Source organism: Calidris pugnax, unplaced genomic scaffold (assembly GCF_001431845.1).
Source record: "Calidris pugnax isolate Ruff unplaced genomic scaffold, ASM143184v1 scaffold50, whole genome shotgun sequence".
In the NCBI taxonomy this organism is placed as follows: Eukaryota; Metazoa; Chordata; class Aves; order Charadriiformes; family Scolopacidae; genus Calidris; species Calidris pugnax.
The window spans coordinates 753,085-765,253 of NW_015090780.1; the positions used below are offsets into that span (position 1 = coordinate 753,085).

The window sequence follows — 12,169 nt, forward strand, 5'->3', positions numbered from 1 at the left end:
CTTCCCACCTCCTCCCACCTCCAGCCCCATTTCAAACCTCCCCCAGCATGGGGCTGCTGGACATCTCAGCACAGGGACAGTCCCCCCAGGGTCCCCAAAGATCCTCCCTGCTTTTCCCACCCACCCCAGGGGCCGAAAATGCCCAGCCCAGCCCTGCAAGGAGCAGTCTCTCTGGTGCCATGGGTGGGGATGGTGGCTTGGGCCATGCCCAGGCAGGACGGGAAGGAAGGATGGCACCAGACCCTCACACTCACAGGAACCCCCATCCTTCACCAGCTCCCCTAATCCTGTGGGAAAAGTGGGACAGTGGAGGCTTTGCAATGCCCTAAAACTTACAGAAAAGGCAAAGCCCCCGCTGTGCCTTGGAGCCAGGCTGGGCGTGCAGGGGATCCCAGGGGGGTCTTGGACCCCCATCCTTGGGTGAAGAAGGCAGCGTGGGGAGCTGGAGGCTCAGCCCTGCTCCACAGGATCTCAGAGGAGGGGATAGAAAATAGTAAAAAAATAGTAACTGAGGGAAAAGCTTCCCTGCAGCGGCTGGGAGGGCTCAGTCTCCCCCAGCCGTCCCTTCTCCCAGCCCCCTCCTGGCCCCCTCCCTCTGTGCCAGGCTGGCACCGGTTGTGGTGCCGCACTGGCCACCGGCGTGCTAGAAGCTGGCGGGTCGTATCAGCATGCGGGTGCCCTTCAGGGAGTAGCTGGGCCCCTGGAAGTGGTGCCAGCGGATGCCGTTGAGCTTGCGGATGTTGTGCCGGGCCGGGTAGTAGATGCCGTTCAGGTTGGAGAGGCCACAGGCATCGAACCACCAGCCTGCGAGGAGGAAGCAGGCTGGGAAGGTGGCATCCCAGGTGGGCACCCATGGGTGCTGCGTGGGGATCCCCCCCTGGCTCGCTCACCTCCCGACAGCATCTGGGCACACTTGCAGAGGCAGTTGTCGTTGTCGGCGTCTCGGGTGCTGAAGCGGGTGCCCTGCAGTGCCATGCCACTCTGCTGCCCGGCCGTGCCGCTGTAGTCCTGCAGCGAGAGCCTGCCACCCGGCCCAGCACGGCATGGCCATGGCCATGGCCACCATCAACACCAGCTGGCTGCTGCTGGGGGGGTGTTCGCAAAGCCCCACAGCCCTGCTCGGGGGTGTCGATGGCCATGGGATGATGCCATGAGCTGGGCAAGGGCTGGCACGGAGGGATGCAGGTAGAGATCCTGCAGGTCCAGATTGACTTGGGTCTGCCAGCTTGGAGGGCCTGCCCTGGGGGTCCCCAAGGGTGGAGGTTGATCCCCCTGAGGCTCCTCTAGTCCTTTTTGCTGGAGGTTTGCTCAGTGCATGCTCGCGATGCATGGTGCAGGGGATCTCCAGGGTCTGGTCCCATCTCCAGCCCAGCACCAAGGCACCCAGCTGCCCACCACCCCTCCCACCCATGGCCAGGCTGAAGTTCCTGGGACCACACACCATCCTCATAAGCCCGGTGGCAGGAGAACAACATCCCTGCCTCGGGATCTCTGCACCTCCCGTGGCCACTTGTCTCCCTGGGGCACCAGTGCCAGCCCTTGCCCGTGGCCACCCTTGCCAGCGGGGCTCGGGGACAGCTGGAGATGGGGAGGGCTGGCTGGTGCCTTTCTCTTACCTGTAAAGCTGCCGCTCACTGCCCAACTGGAATTTCCCGTAGTGGGCATAGACCTGGCCTCCCTCCCAGTCCCGCAGCTCGATGCGCAGGGCGTAGGGTGCTTGGCTCGTCAGGAGGTGCACGGCCTCGTTACCCAGCCAGTACTCACCCGCCGCATCCCCGAAGCCCTGGGGAAGCAGTGGGGTGGGTGAGCATGGGGTGCTCGGGGTGCCCCCGGGGTACCCCCCCACCTCCAGGATGGGCGCAGACCTGCTTGTACTCCCTCCAGCTCCTCTGGAAGCTGAGGCTGCCGTTGGTGCGGAGCTGGATGACGGTCCACCCTCCTCGGTCCGTCTCCATGTCGCAGTACGCCTGCAGCGGGGAGAGCCAGGGCTGCAGAGTGGGGCAGGCTCGGGGTGGGCACCTGAGTACCTAACCCCCCCGGGCTGGGCAGCTCAGCATGGGTGCTAGAGTTTGCCAAGGGGATGGCGAGCATGTGCCATGCCCAGTGCCTGACTGGAGGAGTCTCCTCTCTCTTTGACTATGGGCAGGGGCTGGGACATGGTACTCATGAGTGGGCTGGGAGGGGGATGCCTTCAAAATCAACTTTATCCCCCCATCCGAAAGCCTGTGCAAGCCCCTTCTCCTGGCAGCTGCTGTCTGTGCCCCCTCTGAACCATAAGGTAGCTCATCCCTCATGGCCAGATGGGGTGGGGGGCACTGCCCTGGCAGGAGGGGTTGGGATGTGCCCATCCCACGAGGATAACTCTTGTATTATGGTGCTAGTGGGCACTGGGTGGCATTGGGGTGGGCAGCACCCTAGGGTGCTGCAGTGGGAGCCCTCTCAGGGTCATGTCCCATGGAGAAAACGCTTGTGTTATGGTGCTAGTGTGCATAGGGTGGCACTGGGGTAGGCAGCACCCTAGGGTGTTGCGATGGGAGCCCTCTTGGGGTCATGCTCACCTTTTTGGGCTCACTGAGGTTGGCGATGTGGAGGGTGTAGACCCCGCTGGTGTGGATGCCCGCCTGGTGCACCTCGGCGCAGTCCTGGAAGAGCTGCTCCTGCCTGGGCAGCGGGGCTGCGGCAGAGGGGAGGGTGAGACGGCAGAAACCCTGCCGGTCCCGCAGCCCTGCCTGGTTTTGTTGCTCTTCCCTTCTCATTTGGATGTTTTTGTGCCCACGGATTATTTTTCTTTCTTCCAAAGCGCGTCCCTGGGGCTGGGTGAGGCGGCTGCGACGCACTGGGGCCGCCGCCAGCCTAAGCCTGGGGATTTGCCGTGGCTGGGGACGGGATGGGGACACGGACCCTCCCCTGGAGGCTCGGAGCTGCTCCTTGGATGCAACACAGGGCTCACTTTTGGGCTGAAGTCACCCACGCCTGAGCCGGTGCAGTGCCCTGGCACCCTCTGGGGAGGGCTCGGAGCCGTCCCGCTGCCTGCACCCTGCCTGCGGGGGGGGGACCCCATCTCACCTCTGCCCTGCGAGACGAGGCGCACCAGGCTCTGCACCGACTCCAGGAGCTGGAGCTGCTGGCGCTGGAGCAGGCTGGTGTTGGCGCTGGCGGCCACCAGAGACTTCTCCAGCTCCTCGATGGTGCCGCTCTGCCGGCTCACCAGGCGCTGCAGCTTCTCCTTCTCTGAGCGGGCCCCCGCCAGCTCCGCCTGGTGCTTCGTCTCCATCTCCAGCACCCTCACCTCCAGGATGCTGAAAGGGGGAGGCGGTGGTGATGGGGGGGCTGTGTCTGTGCCAAGCAGCTGGGCACGGAGCGAGCCCAACCCTGGTTGTGGTGTCCCACATCTGTCCCACCCCTCCCTTTATCTAGCAGGGATATATATCAAGCTGTAGCCCTATATGTAGTACCCATCAGCACATCTGTGGGCACCCAGAGCTGTCCTCATCCCCTGCCGTACCCACCAAATCGCAGCCTGGGACATGCTTACTTAGGGGCAATCAAAGCCCAAGGGCCTGTGCCAGGGCTGTGCCATCCCCCAGGGACCCCAGCCAGCCCTTGGAGAAGTTCAAACCCCCCCAAAGTGCAGCTGTGCTCATGGGGTGGGAGAGACCAGCTCCCCCCAGGGTCTGGGGCCTGTGGGGGTCCCCAGGTCACCCCAGACCCTACTTGTTCCTGTTCTGCAGCTTGTGGATCTCGTTCGTCTGTAGCAGCAGCTGCTTCTCCAGCTTGGTGGTGGACAGGGAGTTCTCCTGCAGCTGCATCTCGATGCGCGACGTCTGGTTCAGGACCTGCCCCAGGAGTGGAGGGGAGTGTTGGCGTGAGCAGCCAGGGCCACACCATGTCCTGGTGTCACCAGGCTCATGGCTCCCTAGCACAGAACCCTGGCACCTCTGCACACCAGTGCATTAAACCCCGCATCACCTCGGGGAATCACGTCTCTTCCAGCAACAGAGAAACCATGTCGCCCACCACGGTCCCAAGGGTGGTGGGGACATGTGTGGGGACATGAGTGGGGACGCTACCTGGGCCTCCACGTCGGTGAGCTTGCGGCTCTGCTCAGCACTCTGGTTGAGGAGGGTGCTGCCGATCTCCAGCATGGTGGCTGTCTGGTTCTGCACCGCCGTCTGCCGCAGCTGCGCCATCTCCGGCTTCATGCTGGTCTGGATGTAGCTCTCCAGCTGTGGAGGGGAGCAGGGATGTGGTGGGACATTCAGGGAGATCACAGGGTCCTCCCTTGGCACCTCAGCTGAGCCTGGCACCGCTCGGCACAGCCCCAGGCACATCCCTGGGAGCGTTTCAGCATGGCACGACCCATCTCAGAGCCCTTTGAAGCTTATCGGGAGGACAGAGCGAGCTGCCCGTGGGCTGCACTGCAGCAGGGACCCCCCACCTCGGGCACACGCGGCCAAGATTCCTGAGCTGCGATACCAGCTGGGACCTGGCACGGGCTTGTGTTTGCCCAGGTCTGCTGGCAAACTGTGGCTGCTGCCCAGCCGGGGTGGCCTGTGCCGAGCAGGGAGAGTCCAGCATCAGCTGCCAGCCCCCAACCACCAGTTTCCCATGGACGGGGATGGTGAGGGTGGGGGGTCACCGTCGGCTGGGGAAGGTAGGTGTCCGGCGGTGCTGCCCCTCCACGGGGAAGTGCTCGGGGCTGGGAAGAAGCCGGCTGCGGACACGGCCGAGCTGTCGCTTCCGCTTTCCCAGCCCGCGGGGGAGCCGCCTTTCCCAAAGGCTTTTCTATTTCTGGCGGCCTCGCCATGAGGTTCCCATTCGGTCCCTCCCCGGGGCGATGGCCTCGGCGGGGGCACGGTCCCTCGGCAGGGGCCACGGGGAGCGGAAGGGGCCGCGCTGCCGCCCACGCTGGGAAGCGAGAGAGAGAGAGGGGACGGGGGCTGCTCAGCTCCCTCTGCCCCACAGATCCCACCGTCCCTGCAGATCCTGTATCCTGCTCCCTCCACATCCTCCCAGCTGGTGCAGGCAGAGCCCCATGTCCTCAGGCATCTTGTGGGGTTGTGGACTAGGCAGGACTGGCAGGGGTGGGATGGTGCTCTCCAAGTGGCACCATGGTGGGCAGGCAGCAGTGCAGGGATGCTCAGCCCCATGGCAGGCAGCAGCGATGCCAGTATGCTCAGCCCCATGGCAGGCAGGCAGTGATGCCAGGATGCTCAGCCCCATAGCAGGCAACAGCGCAGGGATGCTCGGCCCCATGGAGGGCAGCAGTGATGCCAGGATGCTCAGTCCCATGGCAGGCAGCAGTGCAGGGATGCTCAGCCCCATGGTGGGCAGGCAGCGATGCCGGGATGCTCAGCCCCACGGCAGGCATCAGTGCAGGGATGCTCAGCCCCATAGCAGGCAGCAGCGATGCAGGGATGCTCAGCCCCACAGCGAGCAGCAGCAATGCTCAGCGTGGGAGTGGGGCCGGCAGCGGGCCAGGGTGCAGGGCTCTGCACTTGTTTGCACATGATGAAATCTCGCTGGCAGAGAGATTTCTGTTCCCTCCTCCCCAGAAACAGGCAGCAGCGAAACCATCACCCCATCACGTGCACCCGTGGAGGGCAGGAGGGTCCCAGGGCTGGGCACCCCGGCCTGCGCTGCCTGCACCCCACTTCCCCAGGGATTTTCCCTCGCAGGAACGTGCTCACGGGGAGGAAGCGGGGAAAGGTCGGAGAGCCGCGTCTGGAAAACATTTCCCTGAGCTGAGTGATTGCTGGAGAGTTTCCCTTTAACCACGTCGTTAATCTTGTTGCTTCACAGAGCTCGGGGAGGCCTTTTCTCCCTCTCAATCTCGCCTTTTTTTTTTTTTTTTTTCTTTTTAAAAATAAACATATCTCCCAGCCTGAGGGCAGTACATACCCGTGGAAAAGGTCAGGCTGGCACAGGGAGGGCTGAGTGCAGTCAGAGATGGAGCCCCAGCTCCCGGCCCCAGCAGTGCCCTGGGAGCAACTGGGGCTTGGAGGGGGGCACGGCATCCCCAGCTGTGGGTGGCATAAGGCACCCAAGTGGGGCAGGCTCTGAGCAGAGGGCTGGGAAACCATGGTGGTCCTCCCGTCGCCCCATGAGGTGACCCAGGCTCTCCTGGGCTTGGAGGGGTCCCACCAGCCTTGTTTCTCCCCAAGAAGGGCAGAGCAGCCAGGTGGGGGACCGTGGTGCTGCAGGTCCCCCCAAAATGCTACCCTAGAGTAGGAGAAACCCCGGTCACCCTGCTGTCCCAGTGCTGGGGACCTGCTGCCCATGGTTGGCTGTTGTCTTCTTGCAGCCGCATCCCCCCCTGTCCCCACCCCTATCCTGCCCCAGCATTTCTAAGCATCCTCCCAGCACTGGTTGGGGGGTCCCCAGGTCAGAGCTTGGGGGAAGCCCCCCATGCACTGCCTGCACCCCTGCACCTCCACCAGGATGAAGAGCAGCAGCCCCTGTACCACAGGTGCCCCAGAGCTGCCAACATACCGCTGCCCCACTGCGTACCTCATCCCACCCTGGCTCCCCCCTTAGACCTGGCAGCACCATCAGATATTTGTCTTTGAACTAAAATTAATTCCTCCTGAGATGGGAACAGCCAAGGGGACGGTGAGCAGAAGCCATGTGTCCCCGTGTGCCTGCTCCTCACCGTGTCCTTGTCCCTCCTGGCCATGGGGGGGGCTGCACACGGGGAGGGTGGCCCAGCACCCCAGAGTGCTGGGGGTACCCGAGGGGGTCTGGAGAGCTGTGCTGGGGGCTGAGGAGGCTGCCAGCAGGGCCCCTACCCCCTGGCACCCGACAGGGCTCTCCGGGCCAGGGCAGAGCAGGCAGGGATGTGATGTTGTTTACAATCCGTCCCCGAACCCGATGCCTCCTTCGAGCCCTGGTTTGTTTGTTCAGGCCTGGAGTCCGACCAAAACAAGCCTCCCTGGGCAGCTCTGGTTAAATTAGGAAAGCCAAGGAACAACAGAAAAAAAAAAAAAAAAAAAAGAAAAAAGAAAAAAGAAGCTAAAAGCTGCCTTTGCCGGAGGGGCCGTGCTGCGGGATGGGTTGGGGTACCAGTTGTCCACTACCCCACTGTTTCCACTCCTTGGGGCTATGGTGTGGGGCATTGCTGCCCACAGCTGCCCAGATGTGCAGCCCCACTTTGCCTGTGGCTGCCGGCTGCGGGACAGGGCCACGTGCACCTGTGGTGGGACCCCCAGCCCATGTCCAAAGGCTGCCGTCAACCCGAGAGCAGCTCAGAGCCGGCCTGGGCACCCAGGACACAGGGACCCCAGGGAACAGGGACCTCAGGGCACAGGGACCTTGGGGCAGGGGCCCCAGGATGCGGGAACCCCAAGGCAGAGACCCCAGGGCAGGGACCCCAGGACACAGCGACCCCAAGGGCACAGGGATGTGAGGGCAAAGGGACCTCAGGTCCTGCAGTGATGGAGATTCTCAGCCACCAGCCGGGTGGTGGCTGGCCCTGCCCGTTGCTCTGCGACACACCAGGCTGGCTTTCAGCAAAGTTGTGGCTTAGCATTTTCACAGCTTTTGAGGAATTTGTCATCTAGGACGGCTGAGGGGACAACCCTGCACATTCCTGCTGCCCTCCCTGTCCCCCATGGCCAGGAGAGACTCTCCAAGCGGCGTGACCAGCACAGGTCACCCCTGGGACCTCCTGCTCAGTTTGTTTGGCCCCGGGATCCAGCCCCAAACGCTGTGGGAGCTCAGCACACACCATCTTGCTGCTGTCGCTGCTCAGCTGGGGGCACCATCCAGGAAATTGGGGCGCAGAGGGACACAGGTCCCATTGCACCCCAATGAGACACCCTCAGGACCTGGATGAAGCTGTGCTGGTGGCACCGCTCGTCTGGAAGACCAGTGACAGCCGGGGACAAGCCGCTCGGCCTCTTATCAGCAGAGGCACCCGGGGTTTATGGCCCCCCAAGGGGGTGTCCCCCCGGGGACGAGCCGGCCGGGAGCTATTCCTGGGTCTGACGCAGGCGGCTGTGCTGGTCCACAGATGGGGGCTCCATCTTTGCGAGCCCTTGGGAAGGAAATGCTGTTTCCTGCCGTGGGAGGCGGGGATGGGGTGAGCCGGGGTGGGGGGCACCCCCGTGGGCATGCAGCCCTCCTGGTGTGGCACCCCACCACCCCCTACCCTGCACCCCCCCACTTGCCCATGTGCTGTGGGGCTGCCCAGGATCCGCGAGTCCCTCTCAAAATCTCACCAAGTGCCAGAAGGTTTTGCAAATCCCATAAGTGGGAAAATTATGAAGCTGGAGGGGTTTCGGTGGCCCCTGCCCTCCAGTCCCTCGCTCTGCCGCCTGCCAAAACCCTTCCTGAGAGTTTTGCAGCACAGCCACATCCTGACCCCAAATGAGGAGCGTGGAGCCCCAAGGGATGCCTGGCACAGCAAACCCCGTTGAGACCACGAGGAGTTGTGCCAGGGTGAGAGAGCCGCAGCGGTGGGCGCTGGTGACCTGCAGCATCCACAAGCGGCATCACCCCCAGCACCCGTCCCCCTCTGCCAGGATCAAGCCCCAAACCCTCAGGGGAGATGTTGACCCTGGACACATTGCTGCTGCTTGGGTGGGCATGAACCCCCCTTCTTGCACCCAGCTCTGCCTGGGGCCAGCAGGGAGCTGTAGCGGGCAACCGGTGTGGGGATGCTGCACCCTTGGGTGGTGCTGGAAGCAGACCCCTGCCCATGCCACCCTGTTGCCCGTACCCCCCATGTTCCCCCCCCCTCACCCTACCTTCATCAGCCACTGGGTGCTGTTCTCCAGGATCCTCTCCAGGTGCTGCAGGCGCTGGGTGGCCCCGTGGCTGGCGTGCGCGGTGCCAGCTGGCGAGTCCCGCTGCAGCAGCGCGTTGGCAGGGCCGGGGTCAGCGGGGAGAGGTGGGCACGGCGGTGGGTCAGCCTCGGGCAGCACGAAGGTGTAGCTACAGTGTCCATGCTGCACCCGGTGGTAACGCCGGCGGCCGCCCCCCTCCAGCGCCCGGCGCTGGGCTCCGGCCACGCACAACGCCGTGGTGGCACAAGTCAGGGCCAACAGGCCAAGGCTGAGAGCCCGCATGGCGCGGGGGTCCCCACGGTGAGAGAGGGGTGGCACGGCCGGGGATGTTCAGGCACTTCCCCGGGTGGATGCGACGCGGCTTTTTTTGCCAGGACGGGTCAGTGGGCGCTCGTCACCGAGTCAAAACGCTGCGATTTCGGCATTTCCTCCCTCTGAGCTGGCTCTGGCCGCCCCGGCCTTTTATCGCCAGGCGGCCGCAGCCCTCGCAGGGGGAGAGGGGAAAAAAGAAAAAAAAAAAAAAAAGAAAAACAAAGGAAAAAATCTGTTTAAAAACAATACTTCTATCTTTTTTCTCTCCTCCTAGCCCACTGCGGGGAGATCAAGTTTCACACGTGATCTATAAATGTCTCGCACACACACACACACACGCACACACTCGTACAAGCAGCCCCCATCCCGCCCCCGGTTACACGCACCCGCCAGCCCCCCCTGGCCGTTCTCTGCACAGCTCATTGCACCTCCCAGGGTGGGCAGCAGGGCTGGGCTGCCCATGCCAGCACCAAGCTTTCCCCTCCGGTCACAACATCCAAACAAATCCCCCTCCATCAGCACCCGCTGGCACCCACCGCCCCCCGGACACCCCCATCCCAGGGAGCAGAGCTCCCTCCCCATGTCCTGGCTATTTATAACGCTGGAGGGAGCCAGGCCTGGATTTGGCTGCTCTGGCCACGGGATGAGCCTGTGGGGACCAGGACGGGGCTGTGTCCCAGGCGGAGCTTGGCAGGACCCAGCCAGACCCTGCCCATGGCTTGGGGTGCCCAGTTCCCAGTTTGGGGGTCTGCCAGGGGCTGGGACGGCTGCGTGCCAGAAACTGGGGGTCACCACTGCTGCCAGCCTACGTGCTGGGTTAGATGTAGGCTGGGTCCCTCAGGAGGGGACAATCACAGCCGTGGGGACAGGATAGCACAGAACAGCGGACTTCCCTGGGCATGGGAATGCCCACGCATCTCAGGAGAGGGTGATTTTCTCCCAGCACGGTGGGGCACAGGGGGTGTCCCTGCATGCCAGGCTGCTCACACAGCTCTGGGACCAGGGAAGGGACGCTCTGCTGTCCCAGTCATGCTGGGATGGCTGGGGATGCTGGAATGGCTGGCACGAACCATGCTGCACGGTGAGTGGGGTGCTCCCGGCCCCCCAGGAGAAACGCCGGAGCTCCTGCGGTGATGGTGTGCTGTGGTTGTGCCTTCAGAGTAACTGGATTATGTGGCTGGACTGGAATTACCCTGTGAGCGGGGCCCTGTGAGACCCGCTGCTCTCACCCAATTAGCAACCAGCTTAACGAACCCCTAGGTGCAGAGCTGAGCCCAGAATACCTGGGGGGCAGAGGTCCCGGTGAGGCTGCTTGTCACTGGCTTGGGCACCAAGTGATGCTGGTGATGCTTTAAATAAAGATTTTAAATTAAAATCTTTCGCCAGACACCCCTGCTGCCTGGGGGGCAGGGCAGGATGCCACACCGAGGGGCACAGGACAGAGGGGTCCGATGCCAGTGGCTGCAATTCCAGGGGGACACAGGGGTGACATTGTGGTGACAGCCATCATCCAGGTCCCCCTCCAGCAGCGCTTCATGGAAACGAGGAAAAGAGGGAGGCGAGAGAGATGCCGGAGGTTTAATACATTTATTTGATGTTAAGCAAACGGAGGAGCTGCTCCGGCAGCTTCGTGTGGGCGCCTGGGGCTGGCTCGATGCTGACACCCAGCGCTCTCACCCTGAAGGGTCTGCGCAGCCCCCGCAGCCCCGACACCCCACTTCCAGACCTGGCCTCCCCCTGCCCACGCTTAGAGCAGGAACGGGGGGCTCTGACCCCGGGAAAGCCCCAAATATAGAGACACCTGCAGCTGGGGCAGCGATTTTGAGCAAAACACATGTTAAAGATGCTGATACAGCCTTCTGTGCCTCCCGGACATACATCATTTATTTCTGCAGGCGATGTGAGCGCGGCAGCCAGCTCGGCAGGACAGACTGGCACAGCCGGGCTCAGCTCCAGGTGACATTTGGGAGGTGGCCAAGGTGGCTGCTCCCAGAGCATCCTGGTTGGAGGATGCAGGAGGCAGCAGCATCCCCTGCCTGGATTCGCTCCGGCAGCTGCAGCTGCAGCATGTGCACCCCCTGTCCTGGACCAGAATATGGCCAGAGCCACCCCAAAATTCCTGTGCCCACATCCAGCTGGGGAGAGATGATCCTCCAGCCCTTCCGTGAGCCTGAGGACGGCAGGATTTGGCCCTCAGTTGTGCCACTGGGGATGCTGAGCACTGAGAAGGCACGGTCCCCAGCATCCTCCCCAGCCTGGGGTGCCCGCTGCCCTCTGAGCTTGAGGATGACAGGATTTGGCCCTCAGTTGTGCCACTGGGGATGCTGAGCACTGAGAAGGCACGGTCCCCAGCATCCTCCCCAGCCTGGGGTGCCCGCTGCCCTCTGAGCTTGAGGATGACAGGATTTGGCCCTCAGTTGTGCCACTGGGGATGCTGAGCACTGAGAAGGCACGGTCCCCAGCATCCTCCCCAGCCTGGGGTGCCCGCTGCCCTCTGAGCTTGAGGATGACAGGATTTGGCCCTCAGTCGTGCCACTGGGGATGCTGAGCACCAGGCTGGGATGCTGTCAGAGATGGTACGGTCTTCAGCCACCTTCCATGACGGTGAGTGAGGATGGGGGACCTTATCCAGCACCTGGAGCAGCTCGGTGGCACGTTCTGCACCCCAGCATCCCCGTGCCATCAAGGAGACCATGGGGACAGAACATCTCCCAACCCTGGGGGGACAGTACCCAGGCAGGCACAGGGTGCAACCCTTGGGATCAACCCCATCCCACCCTGCGTGGAGGAAGGGTAGGGAGCGACCAGGCTGGGGGAGAAGGCAAAACAGCAAAATAAAATAAGCCACCCCCTCCCCGAGCCCCAGGGCATTGCTTTGGACGCTGCAAATTGGATTTTCTGAAAAGGAAATGTTTTACAGGCCATAAATTGTCTCAAAAGAAAATGGGAGGAGTGTTGGGGGGAAGGGGGGCAGGGGGGGAAAGAAGAAAATTGTGCAATTTTTTTTTGTGGATGGAAAAACAGGGGCGACGTGGCCGGGGCAGCACGGCGGTAGCCAGTCGGGAGCTCTC

General features: G+C 63.0%; 1 protein-coding gene across 1 annotated transcript; it reads right to left on the reverse strand.

Moving 5' to 3' along the window:
• Positions 1-37: 37 nt before the first annotated feature.
• Positions 38-9,068, reverse strand: ANGPT4 (angiopoietin 4). Its single transcript, XM_014955179.1, has 9 exons — positions 8,748-9,068; positions 4,071-4,226; positions 3,715-3,836; positions 3,067-3,299; positions 2,559-2,674; positions 1,866-1,967; positions 1,617-1,783; positions 891-1,021; positions 38-804 (listed from the first exon to the last, which is right to left on the reverse strand). The coding sequence occupies exons 1-9, from the start codon at positions 9,066-9,068 to the stop codon at positions 644-646; spliced, it is 1,509 nt and encodes a 502-aa protein (XP_014810665.1). The 3' UTR covers positions 38-643.
• Between the last annotated feature and the right edge of the window lie 3,101 nt (positions 9,069-12,169).

Bases quoted from the DNA above. Each gene is read 5' to 3' on its own strand.
- ANGPT4 (XM_014955179.1), bottom strand. From the start codon at position 9,068: ATGCGGGCTCTCAGCCTTGGCCTGTTGGCCCTGACTTGTGCCACCACG. The intron at 3,300-3,714 runs GTAGGGTCTGGG...TCCCCCTTTCAG, and splicing joins AAGCTGCAGAACAGGAACAA to CATCCTGGAGGTGAGGGTGC. The intron at 805-890 runs GTGAGCGAGCCA...TCCTCCTCGCAG, and splicing joins TGCCCAGATGCTGTCGGGAG to GCTGGTGGTTCGATGCCTGT.